The sequence below is a fragment of the Trichogramma pretiosum genome, unplaced genomic scaffold, assembly GCF_000599845.2.
Source record: "Trichogramma pretiosum strain Unisexual culture from Peru unplaced genomic scaffold, Tpre_2.0 scaffold15, whole genome shotgun sequence".
Lineage (NCBI taxonomy): Eukaryota > Metazoa > Arthropoda > Insecta > Hymenoptera > Trichogrammatidae > Trichogramma > Trichogramma pretiosum.
In genome coordinates this window covers 2,525,508-2,544,226 of record NW_019641686.1, presented here as the reverse complement: position 1 = coordinate 2,544,226, position 18,719 = coordinate 2,525,508, and the positions used below count along the sequence as shown (strand labels likewise).

The 18,719-nt window shown below is 33.1% G+C and overlaps 3 protein-coding genes across 8 annotated transcripts; 2 read left to right on the top strand and 1 right to left on the bottom strand.

Moving 5' to 3' along the window:
* The first annotated feature begins 71 nt into the window (after positions 1 to 71).
* LOC106657361 (protein fem-1 homolog B) lies at positions 72 to 4,257 on the top strand. Its single transcript, XM_014378822.2, has 9 exons — positions 72 to 740; positions 1,643 to 1,820; positions 1,949 to 2,166; positions 2,240 to 2,580; positions 2,656 to 2,977; positions 3,043 to 3,189; positions 3,267 to 3,496; positions 3,574 to 3,797; positions 3,871 to 4,257. The coding sequence occupies exons 1-9, from the start codon at positions 588 to 590 to the stop codon at positions 4,026 to 4,028; spliced, it is 1,971 nt and encodes a 656-aa protein (XP_014234308.1). The 5' UTR covers positions 72 to 587; the 3' UTR covers positions 4,029 to 4,257.
* Positions 4,227 to 18,649, bottom strand: LOC106657362 (SHC-transforming protein 1). 4 transcript variants are annotated; one of them, XM_014378823.2, is made up of 11 exons: positions 18,547 to 18,649; positions 17,971 to 18,146; positions 6,739 to 6,850; positions 6,595 to 6,665; positions 6,460 to 6,520; positions 6,057 to 6,394; positions 5,733 to 5,971; positions 5,516 to 5,656; positions 5,314 to 5,447; positions 5,126 to 5,236; positions 4,227 to 5,050 (listed from the first exon to the last, which is right to left on the bottom strand). In XM_014378823.2, the coding sequence occupies exons 2-11, from the start codon at positions 18,054 to 18,056 to the stop codon at positions 4,916 to 4,918; spliced, it is 1,428 nt and encodes a 475-aa protein (XP_014234309.1). In that variant the 5' UTR covers positions 18,057 to 18,146; positions 18,547 to 18,649; the 3' UTR covers positions 4,227 to 4,915. The 4 variants fall into 4 exon arrangements, with proteins under 4 accessions (XP_014234309.1, XP_014234310.1, XP_014234312.1 ...); XM_014378824.1 differs by lacking the exon at positions 18,547 to 18,649 and adding an exon at positions 18,500 to 18,539; XM_014378826.2 differs by lacking the exons at positions 17,971 to 18,146; positions 18,547 to 18,649 and adding an exon at positions 9,221 to 9,301.
* LOC106657360 (sister chromatid cohesion protein PDS5 homolog B) lies at positions 9,358 to 16,628 on the top strand. Of its 3 annotated transcripts, XM_023461268.1 has the most exons (15): positions 9,358 to 10,092; positions 10,602 to 10,753; positions 11,140 to 11,334; positions 11,413 to 11,603; positions 11,673 to 11,880; positions 11,953 to 12,758; positions 12,846 to 13,299; positions 13,374 to 13,793; positions 13,874 to 14,233; positions 14,310 to 14,541; positions 14,633 to 14,880; positions 14,961 to 15,248; positions 15,453 to 15,488; positions 15,619 to 15,666; positions 15,744 to 16,628. In XM_023461268.1, the coding sequence occupies exons 2-15, from the start codon at positions 10,673 to 10,675 to the stop codon at positions 15,801 to 15,803; spliced, it is 3,627 nt and encodes a 1,208-aa protein (XP_023317036.1). In that variant the 5' UTR covers positions 9,358 to 10,092; positions 10,602 to 10,672; the 3' UTR covers positions 15,804 to 16,628. The 3 variants fall into 3 exon arrangements, with proteins under 3 accessions (XP_023317036.1, XP_014234304.1, XP_014234305.1); XM_014378818.2 differs by lacking the exon at positions 15,453 to 15,488 and having other exon boundaries at positions 9,360 to 10,092; XM_014378819.2 differs by lacking the exons at positions 9,358 to 10,092; positions 15,453 to 15,488 and adding an exon at positions 10,169 to 10,296.
* Positions 18,650 to 18,719: the final 70 nt, after the last annotated feature.

Sequence of the window (18,719 nt, the reverse complement as noted above, 5' to 3'; positions counted from 1 at the left end):
TACGCCTGCTACTCGATGTGTTATTATTACTTTTCAAAACTCCGACCGTGCGCTGCACTAGTCGCTCGCGGCACAGACAGTATACAAGCAGCAGCAGCAGCAACAGTGAACTGGCATGCGTCGGGTCGGGCGCGCCGCGTTCTGCTAGATTTTGCCAAACTCGCAGCAAGTGCCGAGTGCTGTGCCCCGTTCCATTCTTAGTTTGGCACTGCCATCAGACACGAGCGGATCAAGACAGAGCCGCCTTATAAGTTGCTTTTAAATACACCCGTGCTTTTACACTGATATATACCATTACGAGGCTCAGTGGATCGCAGAGCTTTTTCTTTACAACTTTCACGATTCGCTGATATTCGGAGTGAAGGAGAAAATATATCGAGTGCCAGTGCTGCTGCAGCATTTCCACTGCATCACCACCCACACGGTGCTTTGATTATAGTCAAAAGCCCGATTGGAGGAGTGAAGTTGCGACGCCGTGCTAAAGCTCTGTGACTCGAGAACGAATTGTTGATCTTGCACAATTGCAATATCCGCACGATTGAGCGTGCTAAGGAATCGACGACATCGCAGCAAGTGCCGCCGCGAAGATGGAAGAGGAGACGGAAATGAGCACGAGCTGCTGCGGTGAGAACAATCTCATGATGCGCGTCTATTATGCGGCCAGCGACGGCATGGCTTTAAATCTTTTTGCCATACTCAGCGAGCTTGAGCCCGAGGAGGCCAAAAAATTGCTTCATCAGGTTTGTGCTCTTCTTACTCGTCGTCATACTCGTACATCTTGTGTATAAAAAAAATCGACTGCCAATGTTTTGATGGATATCGATTTTCAATGACGTTTGCCGTGTGAGTCTAATTTGATTGAGCGTCGATTATAACGCTCCAATTCTTGCGGATATTATTACAATATTATTGTGTATAAAGCCCAAAACTGAACTCGATGACATAAAACTCGTACGATTCGTCGAGCAACAATTGCCCAAACGAGATCAGTTGGTTAATTATTTATAAATTATCTATTGATAGTTCTGTAGCTACATGCGAATTTAGCATTGATGAATATCATTAATTGCAATCGTTAACGCGAGAGGGTAAACGGCCAATTGAATAGATTCCATGACATCGAATGAAATTCATTCAAAAAGAAACTCGATTTCGATTTTGTAAATGGCACCCTTTTATCATTAAACGGGATTTTAGGTTGATTTAAAATTGATAAAACATCTTTTTACTCCAATAAAATTTTTTTTAATTGATCCAAGATTGCAAATTAATTTACATTACGTTATTTTAACTATTGAACTGAGAAAATAATCAATATTACTAATCAACGTGTAAATAACTAAAATGAAAGTAATAAACTCATTAACAAGACCACCTCCAGAAAGCTTTGTCTTTTTTGAGGCAAAACTCTAAAAGCATTTTTTCCAATGAAAAATTTGAGTTTCTGGCTTGTTGCCAAATTTATTTGCTTTGAGGTCTTCAAACAAAGAAGTCTGAAGATCAAAATCATCACAAACTTTTTTTTATTGGAAACGTGTTACAATAAATAATTTTCCTAATTCAAAAACTATGGCCATTAAGAGAAAACATTATCTGAAAATAAATATCGACTTTTGCTTAATTGACCTACGAAAATTTACAGAAAATTTTGCAAGAAGATGGCCAGTGTTGCTCACCATTCATCGTTGCTGCACGATTTGGTCACACTAAAGTTATTAAAATGCTCTTACAAAAATATGACATAGATATTGAGCAAGAGGGAAGAGTGAAGTTTGATGGATTCATGATTGAAGGGGCCAGTGCTCTTTGGTGTGCTGCAGGTAATAAATCATTATTGAATTAATAGTTACAATTGTTTGAATGTCAATTGAAACATATGAAATATATTTTTTGCTTCTTATTGAGACATAATGCAATAGATGCTAAAATCTATTAATGGATTTTATAGGTGTTGGTCATTTGAATGTTGTAAAAGCATTGGTGAAGGCAGGAGCAAATGTAAACCACCCAACAAAAACAAATTCTACTCCAGTAAGAGCTGCTTGTTTTGATGGAAGATTAGACATTGTTAAATATTTAATTGATCATTCTGCAGACATTCACATTGCAAATAAATACAATAATAGTTGTCTTATGATTGCAACTCACAATGGCCATTTGGATATTGTAAGAAAAATGTTTTATTTATCCTAAAATGTTATTAGAATAATGTTGATATTAATGAGAAATATTTCTCTAGGTGAGTTATTTATTAGAGCAAGGAGCTGATCCAAATGAAAAAGCACAGTGTGGAGCAACAGCATTACATTTTGCTGCAGCTTGTGGCCATACTAACATTGTCAAGGAATTGTTGAAGCATGGTGCACAAATGATATCCAATAACAAGAACATGACACCATTGATTTCAGCTGCTGAAAGAGCTAGAGATGATGTTGTTGAATGTCTTATTGAAAATACAGAAATCGATAGAGAAGATAAAATAGAAGCTTTTGAGCTTCTTGGAGCTTCATTTGCTAATGATAAAGATTTTTACTGTTTACAAAAAGCTTATGTCAACTTGCATAAAGCTATGACACTGAGGTGAATATATTTTCCCATTTTTTAGATAAAAACAATTGTGAATTTTTCATATAAATAGCATATTTTTAATCGCAGGTACTGTGATCCAGACAACATTATTAGAAAAGTTCCAAGTAAACCTATTCCAGCTTATGAAAATTGGCTTGAATCAGAAACAGTAGAAAGATTAGAGAGTATAAAAAACAATCAAAATGCTATACATATGGAATCCCTTACTATCAGAGAGAGAATTTTAGGGACTGAAAATCCTGATGTACCTCAACCTGTGATTTATAGAGGAGCTGTTTTTGCAGATAATGCAAGATTTGATAGGTGCATAGATTTATGGTTACATGCTTTACATTTGAGACAAAAAAATAATCTGTCTGTATCGCGGGATCTATTACGATTTGTTCAAGTAAGTTTCAAATTTTAAATTAATTCCTTCATACAATATCAAATGTTTAAAATTTATAATTACAGGTATTCTCTCAAATGATTCACGTTGGAGTAGAACTCGAGTTTCAGCAAGTATTAGACATTCTTGAATCAAGCGTAATAGCGCTGGAAAGAAATAAAAAACAATTGTCCGAACCAGTCTTAAAAGATGATACTGAACCCTCAGTTGAGGTAAAATTTCATATTTTTTACATTGAAAGGGTCAATATAAATTAATTTTTAGTCAATATAAAATTCATTTATTTTAGGAACAAATAGAATCGAATTTGACGATTACGCTGTATATTTTATCAATCATTACAAAATTGATAACATTGAATGGAAAAAAATATCAAAAAGATTACATGGATAGAGCTCTACGTTTAGTTTGTCGTGTTACTTTTCTTGAAATGACTTTAAAAGATGGCAAAACTATATTACATTTAGCAGTTAATCCGGAGACTCCTGTGGACGATTTTCATACGAATGATGTGTGCAAGTAAGTCGAGTACAATTTATCAAAAAAAGGTAAAGTTGAAGAGCTCAACACCACTAATCTAACGCATTATTAATTAGTTTTCCATGTGCATCGACTTCCAAGTTACTAATACAATGTGGCGCAGACGTCAACGCAATGGATCATAAAAGAAATACGCCTTTACATTATATAGTGCAATATAAAAAGCCAATCAGTGACTTTATTACGTTGCACTCGATTATATTGGATCTCGTCCAGGCTGGTGCGCATATCGATGCTGTGAATTCTCAAGGGAAAACACCTTACGAAGCAGCGACAACAGGTTGGTGGAAAAATATTATTACACTTTGTGAAAGCATAATTAACCCATTCAAATATATCTGTCGATTTTTTAGGAGTAGCCGAGATTATTCTTCGAACACAGACAAAGCTATCATTAAAGTGCATTGCTGCTAAGGTCATAAAAAATCACAATCTTTCTTATTCTGGCAGTGTTCCTAGCTGTCTGGAGAGCTTTATTGAGCTTCACGGCTCGGGTCTTAACAAGGGGTAAAGTTGGTTATCTTCTCCGTTGAAGAAAAAATTTTATTCAAAAATTATCCCTGCAAAGAGGAAAATGTACTGAATACCAAAGTGATGTAGATAGCTATAATTTTAAGCAAAAAACCAAAGATATAACTTGTATTATTTTTGTCTATATATAAAGTTATTACATTTTTCTAACTACTTGCTACTGCTGTAGAAAAAGTTGTACAAATAAAAGATTTTATTACGATTTAAAATTTTATAAAAATTTATTTATTTTTACAAATCGACAATATCACGCACAATCGACAATTTAATAAGCAAAGCATCCAGCAAACATCTAATTACAATTTCTTAATGAAATTGTGAACATATTTTAATGTATATTTCAACAGTGGAGATAATTTTGATTTTTTTTTTTAATTTAAATCTTTGTGTTTTAATGTAAGTTAAATTAGTTATTCTTATAGGACTACAAATTTTTCTACATAACGATCAACAATAATGAGGATGCACTTTTAATGCTCCGTTTAACTATTGATTTCATGCTTCAACATTGACGAAATTAATTATAACATAGTCAAAGGCTACATAATAAACATTATTGAAATAAAATAAAGATGACTTTTTATGTATAAAAATATAAAATTGCGAAGTATATTTTTACGTTAAAGATATCTCTAAAATGTTGATTCAAACTGATGTGAAAAATGTACAGTATTTGTCCGTTTTCATCAGCTAGATTCGACGCTTACTTGATAAGAGTTCGTTTATTACAATTAGACATTTTAAAACCTTACGTATTATATAAAATATATTGTACAAAAATAAGATTGTCGGAGAATAATTTCATGGATAGCTCAATCGTCCAACGTCAATTCGTTATACAAATAAAACACTCGTTAAAAGGAAACTCTAACATGCTGTTCGTTTTGGTACAGCATGCCTAAGAACCAGGGCACTATCAGCAGATATGATCGGAAGAGCATTATCACAATGATGATTGACCAGGTGGCTTACACTATCGAAAACTCGGTCTTTCGTTCTTACCTATAACACAAATATCAACGTTAACTTAATTATCAGTTTGTTTTACTGATAAGAATGTCATAAAAGTTCTCATACAATTCCAACAGGATCAATCAGCAATAAATGTTTTGGAATCCCATTATTCATTCCTGTAAGAACGTATTGACCAGGTGTACCTTGTGATTCGCGAACTAAAAAATCTCCATCCTAAAATTTTTTTGGATTAATTATTGTTGACTATACATTATTTTTTGGTAATAATATAATAACATAATATTATTTACTCGTTTCAACATGGCTTCAGCATCCGCGCGATTGACAACTCCATGATACCAGGCTTCTTGTTTTAATTGCTGTTTTTCACTTAGTGGATGGTTTTTTGTTTTGTTCATTTCTGAAATGGCTGTGCTGAATGGTTCTAAAAGTTATTTAATTTTAAAAAATTTGTCACCTCTGAGCAATTTTAAATTATTTCATTTAACTCACGCATATCAAAAGCATCAAACAAAGTAGAGGGTTCTCTTCGATTACGATTTTCCACAACTACAGTATCATTAACATAATTATGTTCAGGATCTACACTTGATGATAAGCCATCTGAACTCAAGTCAATCAGATTTCCAGTTTCTGTATAAATTAAGTAACTTAATTGATTTTCTCAAAGAGGATAAACAATTTTTTAATGAATTCATATGAGAATTACCAGGCCACTGATGTGTATGCCTTCCTCCTCTTTCGATTGTATTAGACTGGGGTTTGTTTTGAGCACCACTACTACTTGCGGCATTTAAACTAGAATTTGTATGATGCTTCATGTTAGGAAGAGTTGAAGAACACACTGGTAGTGGTGGTACTGGTGGTGGACCTATATCTGGTGGGACTTTACCAGGTAAATCATTGTAATAATCACGATCTGGTTCCCGAGTGCCATTTAATACTGGCCTAATGAAATTTATAAATAACATTGCGTTATATTCAAGAAGATTCCTTAGTTCAATTTATCTTAGTGATAGTATATTATTCTTACTGTAAAGTAGCTGGTTTTGTGAGAAATTCTTTAAATCGCAACTCAAATGCTTGTCCTATGGTAGAGATGACATCTTGAGCTAAACCACCTCCACATTCTAATACATAACAAGCCCTCCACTCTTGTTTATCTTTTGCTACATAAGCTACAAAATCCAAAATTTCTGTATCCCCTCCAGAAGCAAAGGATATCCTAGGCATATCATGTTTTGCTATAACTTGACCAGTTTCCAAATTTGTTAAAGTTAAACTTTCACTGTTTATAGCTAAGTTAATATTTGATCCAGCATGTTTCATATCTGGCTTGTCCGCAATAGCTCTCAAAACTTGTCTGGGAACCTAGAAATTACAGAAAAAATCAGACCAAATTTAAAAAAATTTTTAATAAAAATAAAATGATATACCCTTCTTTTTTTATCAGCCGATTTTAATCCGGCTGCCTCGCACACTCTGTTGATACATTCTCTGGAAATGAAATGAATTAATTACTAATTGAATCAAAATAATGTTGAGTACTCATAAATTTAAATATTTCTTACTTGGCTACACTAGACCGAGTTTCAAAGTCCAGGCTTTTCATTGATGAGTGAACTTCCACGCATCCAATATACTATTAATTATTACCAATAAATATTAGTTATACTCATTCAACTAATAAATTATTTAATAAGAATCAAACTTACCCTGACAGCATATGAGACACCATCTTTGCTTACAAGATGATCTGGATGCAACCAACCCCTTGGAGGTTTGTTAATAAAGCCTCCAGCTTCTGCCATGCTCTTCCTAGAAATACTGCAACAAAGTACAGGGGTTATTTTTTATGTAAATTCAAGTGAATTTAATTTACTTTTGTTTTTTATGTGCATAAACCGTAACTATTCTTGTGGTAGGAAAAATGATAAAACACTGGACGCTCAAACAGGTGGCGATTCGAAATTTTCGATCATTTCGCAACACGATGAGTGCGCAGCATTGTAACAAAATGATAAAGCCGATAAATAATATCTCACAGCCGCAACGTCAGCTTTGTACGCACGATTAGTCATCGTCACTAAAAATCCACCGATCTAACGAAGCAATGTAATCAGTGAATAGCAAATGATTAAATTATGCTATACATATATATATATATGTATATTGTATGCGTAGATATATGCGAGTACCCACCCACCTACCCTTTAATCAATCCTCGCTACGTATAAGTAGGAGCTCATCTCAAGTTCGAATCAAGTATTTGAAATTAACCTCAATAGCGAGAAATACATTTTAAAAAAATGACGAAGCTGCGGAAAAGGCTCTAACTCAGCTCACTTACCCGAGCTTGGATAAATTTCCTCAAATCCGGGGAATTATCGCAATGTTCGTCAGCAATCGGCCGTATTAAGGTGACACGAAGCCTTCATCGAAAGTGCAGGCTGCTGCTTTCTTGCACACGACGAGGAATATGCGTCACACTGCCAATATATACTCGCGGCTCTCTTGCATATATACAGCAAACAGAGCCTGCTGCTCTTTCTCTCTTTCGAGCAATTTAATTGCAAGGAATAGATATCTTCGCTGCTGCATGTATGCATGCACCTCTCACTGCAACAGAGCTCTCGAGCGAGCGCGCGATCACTGCACTCGCGAGACTCGTCGATTATTTATTTCTCCACTGTTCCACTGCAGCTCGTAGCACGTATATATGTGTACGCACTTGCAGTCAACGTTCTATTGCTCGCCGTGTGTACATTACTTTGTTTATTTGGCCTTTTTTGTGCAACAAATGTACGACATCGTCGCTTGTGCATGCACTACTTCCTGCCTATATAGAGAATATACACGTTATACACGCTGCGATATTACACGCGTAGTACACACTGCGGTGCACGGCCAGTCTCGGTAGTACTATGCGCGCATGGATGTGAATGAAAACGTATTATATGCACACAGTCACACACTCCATTCTATATACAGTATACACATGCGTAATAGGCATACAGAAATATCAGCCGGGGACGTTGCAGTTGCTATAACGAAAACCACTGCACGTATCGATAGATATCGTGCTCCGATTACAGTCTTCGTTTAACTGTGCATTTCCTATTAACCCAAGCATCAGCTGAAAACAATTTTCGAGAAATCTCCGTAGCTATTAACAAATATGGTAATGATTTCAGTTACCAAGAACTTTTTTGAAATTTTTTATTATTTCTCTTAACAGGGAACCTTTTTGGGATGAAAAATAGTATAATAGGTACAGGGTTTAGGGAGGTAAAATACTGTTGAAAAAAAAATCGCTGGATATGTTGGTTTATAATCTATCTACAATAGTTCAGCTGGATTTTGACCTGAAAATCCAACGATTTTTTTTTAAGTGAGTAAACAGTTGCTAAGCTCTTTCGAAAAATACGAGATCGAAGGAATTATTTTTCTTAAATCGACCTTTTCAAAAAAGAAAAATTTTTCTTCGTGACAGAAACGAAAATGCAACTTTCGGCTAAGATTCAATAAAGTAAAAAACTTATTATTGAAATTAGAAAAGCACTTTATAAGAACTAGTTTATATAGCTCTCATATTTTCAGTAAAATACTGCACTATAAAAAGACGGTAAAGTTCCATTCTCTCTCTATTTACCACGAACGCGGTCAAATACTCACTGTGTTTCTCCGAGAACAAGCTGATGATGCACGCCAAGTAAAGCAAAAGCTACTACTACAACTCTCTCAATTGTCATAGTTACTGTCTAATTTTTTTATAAAAAATGTTCACCAACGACAACCTACTGTACCTACTGTTCTATTGCTTACCAATGTAATGTACTTATGAGTAATTTTACTATTTCATCTATGCACGAGTATTTATGGCGTTTTCTTATTTGTATGAAAAAAATTATTCTCGGCAGTCATGAGGCAAGAATAAAAAGCATTATTTTCCTCAACTGCAAATTGAAAGTTTGAAAATTTCAAACGATCCAAAGCATCACGACCTGAAAGACACGCGATCTTTACAGTATATTTGTGCATTTACGAATTCGTGCATTTGGCGCGCGCACGTCATGTCTGTGCATTGCACACTGCATTAAACCTAGACTATACTTGCACGTATATATTACTGTAAATATACAAGTAATATGCGATGGGTATATACTGTATTATGTATATGTTGGAAGTAGGACTCACCATTGCAGTCGGGCTGTAGCGGCGTGGAGGCTCGGATGTTGTCGGATTGGCTCGCTGAGGCCTGAGGAGACACCGGGCTTGTGTTTAGTACTCGCACTCGCTGTCGTAGGCAGTAGCGCCGCGCGTCCTTTGACACGCTTTTATAACCGCATTGTATGCTGCAAATATATTACAGTGCCGCGACTTGATGCACTAAGAAATACCCAGTGCCGCATATTTGTGATCGAGTTTACAACAACCTTTCCTTAATTATTCAAAAATTGTACACCAAAAACGTTAAGGTGGAGAAAAAGTCGAGTCGATCCTGCATCTCTCGCCAGTCGTCGCACCAGCAAAGCCTTTGCAAGAGGCCGCGTCTGCCGCGGGTGCATTATACCGCGCGCTCGGCATTACTAGTATATAATACTAACGAGAGAGAGAAAGATAACCAATCATGCCATAGAAGCAAGCAGATGCACGGTAGCTTTTCATCGCCGAGCGAAACTTTAAAAATATCGTCGAGATAGATCATGACATCGATCGAATGATTATTTACTGTTTTCTCTTTCTGGAGTGCATTTCGCGATTAGTGTGATCCAACGTCCTACACAAGCTCGCAATCGACTCGAACTTTATAACGAACGAATAAGAGAAAGAGAGAGAGAGAGAGACGAGCCTGCAGACTCGACGGCGAAACAAGTTGGGAGACTCGCGATTGTTGTATACATATACAAGATATAAAGAGACCGCGCACTACTGCTTTGCTTGACTACTGTGTGTTCTTTTCGCAGCCCATCGATAAGTTTATATTCTCTAGCTCTTGTCGTGTGTGAATGGACTTACCGAGCGACCAAGCGAAAATTCAACAATTCCCTACATATGCCTAATCAAAGGTATGTATAACACGGTACAACATGAACCGAGCATAATTTATATCAACGCGTCTAAAGAGTGTGATGATTACGAATAGCTTTTTACGCACGATTGATCGCCCTAACCTCAAGCTTGTTTTCAATTACTATTATTGAGTTCTCATAATTCGCCGAAATATTCGCAACTTAGAACTTCAACAAACTAATGAACGTTTTCTTATTTAAGTTGGGTGAATTTTTTACTGTGCTTGATGTCTTGATCGAAATTACGATGTGTATAAATACGAGAAAAAATGATTACTTCAAAACACTGTTATTAGAGACATTTTTGTTAGTGATAAATCTAATCTGTGTCATTATACATCGAACTTTCAATACAACTAGTATTTCCTGTATTTTTCTCTGCTTTACTTTAGTATTAAATACGATTACTTATAAAAATTTTATATTTTATTTTATAAAGTAGAATATAATTTGCTAATCTCTAAAATGCAATTACTAAAATGAAAATTTAAATTCAAATTTTTCAGGATTTGGAAAGTGTCTTAGTATAATATATTGGGATAAAAATCATCCTTGAAGCCAAAAATATTTGTTCAAAATGTCAGAAATTGTTTATCCTTCGGGGTGTAGACCCGTCACAGATGATCTAGGACCTGATGAGCTCATAAGAAGACTCAAGGTATCTTATTCTGTTTACCAGTAGTAATAGTTATTTATGTAACAAATGCCCAAAAGGCGTTTTTGGGCACGAATGTGCGGAAAAAGACACGAGTGCCGGCTACGCTGGCACGAGTGGGTGTTTTTTGCTGGGCACGTGTTGCATACAAAATTTTATGCAATAGTAGGCGAAAAATACGTTCATTTAAATGAGGCATTTTACCGCACACCCGTGTCCCAAATGAGGCATTTTACCGCACACCAGTGTCGAAATGAGGCATTTTACCGCACACAAGTGTCCAAAAACGTTTTTTGCGCACTAAAAAATGTGCGAAAAAAGACATTTTTCGTCGTACTATTGCATAAAAAATATTTAATTATTTGTTACTGATATTTTATTTTTAACAGACGTTGGCCCATACTTTGCAAGCGATGGGTCAAGATGAAGGCATGTACCAACAGTACATCCCTCTTGCACTACATTTAGCAGAAGACTGTTTCCTTCAACATCAAAGTAAGGATGTTCAATTACTCATTGCCTGCTGTATTGCCGATGTTCTAAGAGTGTATGCTCCAGAAGCTCCTTATAAAGACCCTGACCAAGTAATTAGCTAGCTTGTAAAAATGAAAATAATTTATATCTAAACAATTCAATCACATTTAAAATTAACTTATTTTCAGGTCAAAACTATTTTTTTCTTTTTAATAAAACAGTTATCAGGTCTCAAAGATCCTAAAGATCCAGCCTTTAAAAGATATTTTTATCTACTTGAAAATTTGGCTTACGTAAAGTCTTTTAACATGTGCTTTGAACTTGATGACTGTCAAGATATTTTTTGTGCATTGTTCTCTCTAATGTTTAAAATTGTCAAGTAAGTATCATAACTTGAATTAATAGTATGTTTTTATGGATAAGATTCATTTATGATTTATTTATTTAGTGATGAACATTCTGGCAAGGTTAAAAGTTTTATGTTGGATGTACTCTGTCCACTTATAACTGAATCTGACATAGTGAGCAATGAACTATTGGACATAATTCTTATTAATGTTGTGGAACCAAACAAGACACAGAGAAAAAATGCTTATTCACTAGCTAAAGATCTTGTAGTAAAATGCAGTGATACTTTAGAAACTTACATTCAAGCAGTGAGTGATGTTAATCTTTATCTCTGATACTCATTTTTATTTCAACAATAAAAATATTTCTTTATGTTTTAGTTTTTCAATCAAGTGCTCTTACTGGGTAAAGAAGAAAAAAGTTTACAAATCAGTAATAAAGTTTATGATTTAATTTATGAGTTGAATCATATATGCCCGAGTGTGCTTTTGTCCGTTTTACCTCAATTGGAATGCAAACTTAAGTCATCAAATGAACAAGAAAGACTTGGTGCTGTTGGATTGCTATCAAGAATGTTTTCCGAAAAAGGTTCACAATTGGCTGTTCAACATCCACAGCTTTGGCGTGCTTTTCTTGGTAGATTCAACGATATCAGCGTTTCAATTCGTATAAAATGCGTGCAATATTCAATGCACTTCTTATTAAATCATCCAGAACTCAGAAAAGATATAACAGATACTCTGAAAATGAGGCAGCATGATGCTGATGAAAACGTAAGGTATGAGGTTGTAATGGCTATTGTAACTACAGCTCGAAAAGATTTTGAAGTTGTATCTGATAGTGAAGATTTATTGGAATTTGTAAAAGAAAGAACCCTTGATAAAAAATTCAAAATCAGGCGTGAAGCAATGACAGGATTAGCAATGATTTATAAGAAACATCTGAATGATGCAGATGTACCCCAAGCTACAAAAAAGGCTGTAACCTGGATTAAAGATAAAATTTTACATGGTTACTATATGTCAGGTATGGAAGATAGATTATTGGTCGAAAGATTACTTAACACCTGTTTAGTGCCTTATCAATCATCAGCAGAGGACAGAATGAAAAAGTTGTATCATTTGCTTGGTACAATTGATGATCATGCCTCTAAAGCTTTTGTTGAATTACAGAAACATCAATTAGCGTGAGTAGCAAAATTATATATAATGTTATTTATAAAAATAATCATCTAGTTAATATATTTTATAAACGATGTTTTCTATTAAAACAGTGTTAGAAGAGCAGTAACAGAATGGGTTGAGCTTATTAAAAAAAGTGAAGCAAGCAACACATCTGAACCACAAGCAAAGATTGTGCAAATCTCTCGTTTTCTACCTGAACCAATGAAAGTACAAGAATTTCTTCAAAAATTTTGTGCACATCTCAAGAAAGATCCAGTTCTGATGCAAGGGATGGAAACAATTTTAAAACCAAAAGTTACGTGTAAAGACTGCGCTGAAGCTATAACTGTGGTTCTCAAGAAATTGGGTCAACCGGTCATGACAAATCTCTATTACAATACTATTAAAATGTTATTAGAGAGGATTAGTTCCGTCATGATTGACGAGGAGGCAATCAGGGTACTCATAGGCTACGTACTAGATTGCTTGAAAGGTGGAAATGTAATCGAAGAGGTTGGATTAAATCCAAATAATGCTGGTGAAAAAGGTCTTAGGTTATTACTGGTAAGTATAACAATATTTATCTCCATTTAACAGCACAAATACACACGTAATAATTATGATGAATAATCTTCCAGATGCTTTCGTTTGTATTTGCACCACATTTTCTGAGCGACGACATTTTACTACAACTTAAACAGCTCCTTGAACTGGAAGATGAAATGGTTGCCCCTCTTGTTCTTTCCATATTTACATTCTTAGGAAAGTACAAACCTCTGTGCGAAGTATCAGTAGATATAACAAATCAGTTGATACCTATATGTAAAAACTACGTAGAAAGTGGTACACCAAAGCAGTCAAAACAAGCTATCAGATGTTTATTCATTAATATGGTAGATAATCATGACACAATATTCCCTGCTTTAATCGAAAGTATAAAAAATGCTCTTAATCCAAGTTCAGCAGATTATAGAACTGCAATTGTTGCGTTAGGTCATATAGCTTATAATCTTCCTGAAAAATACCATCAGCAAATTAAAGTTATGGTTTCTAGAAAGGTACGTGATTGTCCGTTACATATCAAATAACATATTTCAATGAATGCATCGCAATTCTATTATTATTATACGATTTTTAGATCGTCAAAGAACTTCTCGTTAAAGAAACTAGTGAACAAACACATGAGTCAGAAGAAGATTGGTGTCGCGAAGAAGAATTACCCGAAGAAACTCGCTGCCGTCTTGAAGGTTTGAAATGCATGGGTCGTTGGTTGCTGGGTCTTAAAAATGACATACAATCAGCACAAAAAACGTTCCGCATGCTCAATGCATTTATCATAAATAGAGGAGATTTGCTTCAACAAAATAAGCTTAGCAAAGCCGAAATGAGTTGGTTACGGCTACAAGCTGGTTGTACGATGCTCAAAATTTGTGAGCAAAAGGGTGTTGGTGATCAGTATACTGCCGATCAATTTTACAATCTATCGCAATTGATATCGGTCAGTGGAAGATAAATTTTCATCAGTTTCAGAATAGCGTCAATATAATTCTAAAAACTTTTCTCATTGATTTTAGGATGAAGTATTGCAAGTCCGCGAAACTTTTTGTCACAAATTGCATAAAGGTCTTGGCAGAGGAATTCCTAATAAATGTTTGCCTCTAGATTTTATGGGTTATTATGCATTAGGTGGTAAAGAGCAAAACAAAAAATTGAAGAGTTTACTCAAAACATACATGAATACAGATATAAGCAAGAGAAGAGATTATGTAAAATCTCTGTCATTGGGTACAGTTGAACGAGCCATGGGTAAGACAGTTGATTATATTTTTTTTACAAATATTTTATGAAATTAACTTCGGTTGTTTCATTTAAAATTTTCTGTTATTTTTTATTATAGGCAAATTACCGCACATTTTGCCAGACTATATGCTAGTTTTCGCTGTACCTATTCTTGCACATGATCCTGACTTTACGAGTTATACGAATGTTGAACATTTGAAGATCATACAACAATGTTTATGGTTTATTTTAGAACCTCTTATAACCAAGAATGAGTTTTATTGCTTCAGTTTTTACAAAAATCTTATTGAACGTATGAAAAATCATAAAGACGTTGTCAAACCAGATGACGATTCCATGAACTACGTGAGTTGCAACTTCAAGTCAAATATTTGTATCATTTTCATGTTTAAATTTTACTATAATCAATATCTTTTTGAATGCAGAAATTGTGGGCCGTGTGCGATATGGCCATGAACGTGATTTTCTCAAAAACTACAAACTATGATATGAAAGAATTCCCAAGTGAAACTAGAATACCGACGATGTATTTCAAGAGATCTGATGAAATCATAACAAATACCAAGAATTACTTGCCCGCGGAACTGCAGATTAATATGAATAATCCAAAATCTAAAGGATCGTCCATGAATTCTGTGATTGAAAGACCAACTAGAAAAACAAAAATTAAAGTAAAAGAAGCAGGCATTGGACCAAATGAAACAGACGCTCGGGTAAGTTACATTAATTAATCTTATGTCAATAACTTTGTGTCAAAATCTGAACTATATTCGAAACACCTTTTAAATTAACAAATGTGACGTCAAATTAAACTCTTCTTTATTATGATATAATTTGAACATGATTCAACTAATCGGTATCTTTTCTATTCTTTATTTTAAATAAATCGCTTGAGCAAATTTAATTATTGTTTCAAGCTGCGCGATGATGAGATGAAATATATTGATGCTCAGGTAATGGATACTGTAAAGAATTTTATAGTGTATATTAGAATAAATTATGTGTGATGAATTTCGTAGTTATTGATATTGATGTAAATTTTATTTTTATTTTTTACACGTTTACTCATATTTTTTATTTTAGCCTTCAGAAGCCTCAGAGACAAAAATACATTTACCCATCGATGATGACGTAAGTAAAAAATATATTTGTTAAGCTGCTCATTTTATATTGTAAAAAATAAACTAAAAAATATGTTCATGTTGTAGGATAATGATCAAGAACCACCAGCAAAACGACCACACAAGGAAACAAACAAAATAAAATAACTGTGAGCGTGATCAATTCATGGAAATTTAAAGTATGCATCAATAGAGAGGATTATGTGATAATTCTAATGTGTAGATCGTGTGAACTGCTTATGAACAAGAAACAAATTATTTTGACTAAATGTATAACAAATGATGGTATACCCAAGTTGTTCACACATTTCTAGATAAAAACTTATAGTAAATAGAGTAGTAGGCGATACAGTAAAATACCACTACTAGTTCAAGTACTACGGTGGCTGATTGTGTAAAAAGTGTGGCTATCTAAAAAAATCGGAACTAAAACTTTATATCGCTTGTAATATGAATGTAAAAATTGCTTGACATCAAAATAATTTTCATATTTCCTTTGATTTTTGTTTCACGTTAATTTTATCAAAATTCATAACCCTGGTTAGGAACTTGATAAGAAAAATTACCTTAAAAAAATGAACTTTTGTTTGTTTTATAAGTTAGCTATTTATTTGAAGAAAAATATTCTCGTGTCAACACATCATAAGGGCATTATTTTCTACTAAAAACTCTAAATCATGAAAACTTGATAAGAATCATTTGTATACTCTCAGCACACTCTTTACCATTTTCTAACCAGGTTTATATTACATATTAAAACTTAAACGTGTATGAACAATCTTTTTTCACTCAATTCATTTGTCATTCCTTGTGCTGTTTCATAACTAATGCGTAAATTCTAATTCACTTCAAATTGATTCTTAATGTTGTAGGTAATGAATTATTGTTTCATCATAAGTTTATGAATAATTGATAATGAACAGTAGATTTAATATCATTTATAAATAATAAATATTAATATCAATAAAATTATTAATATGGAGTTATGTTAGTTCTTGAATTATTTTTGAATATCAATGCAACTAAAAACATCTCTATTTAACGGTAAATGTATTTATAAATTGTATATTGATATATTGATTTCGTGAAAATAATTATGATTTCACAATCCATCTCATGATTTCCTAAAAAAAGATAGCATCAAAATGTATATCCTCTCTTACATCATAAAAAGTTTAAAATGATTTTCGACTAAAAAATTTGTATGAGCATTCGTTTGTTTCAATGGTTGAATTGTATTTTAAATCAAAATGTGAATAACGAAAAAAAAATTTTTTTAAATTTGATTCATTTAATTTCAGTTTTTGAAATTATCTATCACATGAATTATTTTGCATACACCAGTAATACTTCAATTTTTTTCATAATTTGGTGTGAGTTAAAGAGAAATCTCGATATCTTGATTTAAATTTGTTAATTGTTCACTGTATCATTTCTTACAAAATTAGATAATAGGTTTAATTTATATGAAGAATTGTTACAAAAATGAAACATGCCTATGAAAAACTGAATTCTGTAAAACATGAAGGTTTTTCACCTGGCCTAGTTTTCGTTCTTTTTTCTATTAGTAGTACTATTTAATAATTACGATATTCTGATATAGAATGTGGATTATACAAATAATAATAAGCATGAGAAAGAATGAAACGGGCGAATGAGCGATGGAATACATTTACAGAAAAAACTTTCGGTAATATAAGTGCTAATAGTTTACTGTTTAATTAAAATTACTGCACCAAACTTGAATTGAAATTTATAAATTTATGGCTTAAACAAGATGTTGATGGAAGTAAAAAACTTTTTCGCGTTTCAAAGGTGTACAGATTTACCGATCAATACCAGCAGTTCCTCAAATCTCAATGTACGATCTAAGCCATTAAATTTGATATAAATTGAAGTATTTCCATATAAAGTATTTTTAATACAGACTTACATTCTGCACGACATTAAATTTTTCTGTGTTATAATAGTTATGCTGTTAACAAATGCATACATATTCATGTGAACTCTTAATTCAACATTACTGTGTTGAATGGCGAAAGTAAAGTATTGTAAACTGGATCACCAGTAATAAAACGAAGATCAAATAACATAAGAATTGATGTTACAACAATTCATCCTAAATTCTCCTAATTTTCATTTGATCAAAAAAAATTTGATTATTTGTTCAAATATTTTAATTTTTTGAATTTCCCTGTTAGTGAAATGATTGAAAATATTTATACATAATAAATCGGTAATGGTTAAATTAATATTTTATTATCATTAATGTGTTTTGATTGCTTTCGCAATTATGAGCTAATGATATTCATACCTTTTGCTCAATGCTCGAGCGACGGTTGGTTCCTCGACATATCGAACACTCATCTGTCGCCTCATATTGATGTAAGACTTATTCATTTATTTACGAAACTTATAAAAAACTAGCTCCGATCTTAAAAATCGTTGGTCGTCATTAATTTTTTCAACATGATAAAATAATCATCAAATCTGCAAATATAAACATTCGTGAATTTTTTATCAATGCTTTTCTTCGCACATTTTTTATTATCTTTTTGAGTATTAGTAATTTTATAGTTTTGAATTTCTATACTTATATAAAATTAGAAAATAATGAATTTTTTTTTTATAAGTTAAAAAGGAATAGGTGACAATATATTTTATGTTAATAAATTAATTATCAAATGGTTGTAATAAATATGAAACACAAAATTATTTTTCGAAAAAATACGTATTACGCTCCTGTCATAAGATCGGTTAAATTTATAAATGATAGTATAATAAATTCAAGCTTTTTGTTTAAAGTAGATGGAATAAAAGTTATAATTTATGAAACTACATACCTTTCAGCTAAATATATTGATTTTTATAAGAATTTTCAGCGGCTTACCAATGATTTAATTAATTACAATGTGTAACTATCCAAAATAATTTTTCCTTTATTCTTCCAAAACACAATTGTCGTGTAAACACTCAAAGTCGATTTCGCAATGTCCTTACAAGCGCCACTTATCGTAAATATATAAAATCGATTCTCTCTTTCGATTGTTCGCATCTCGAACA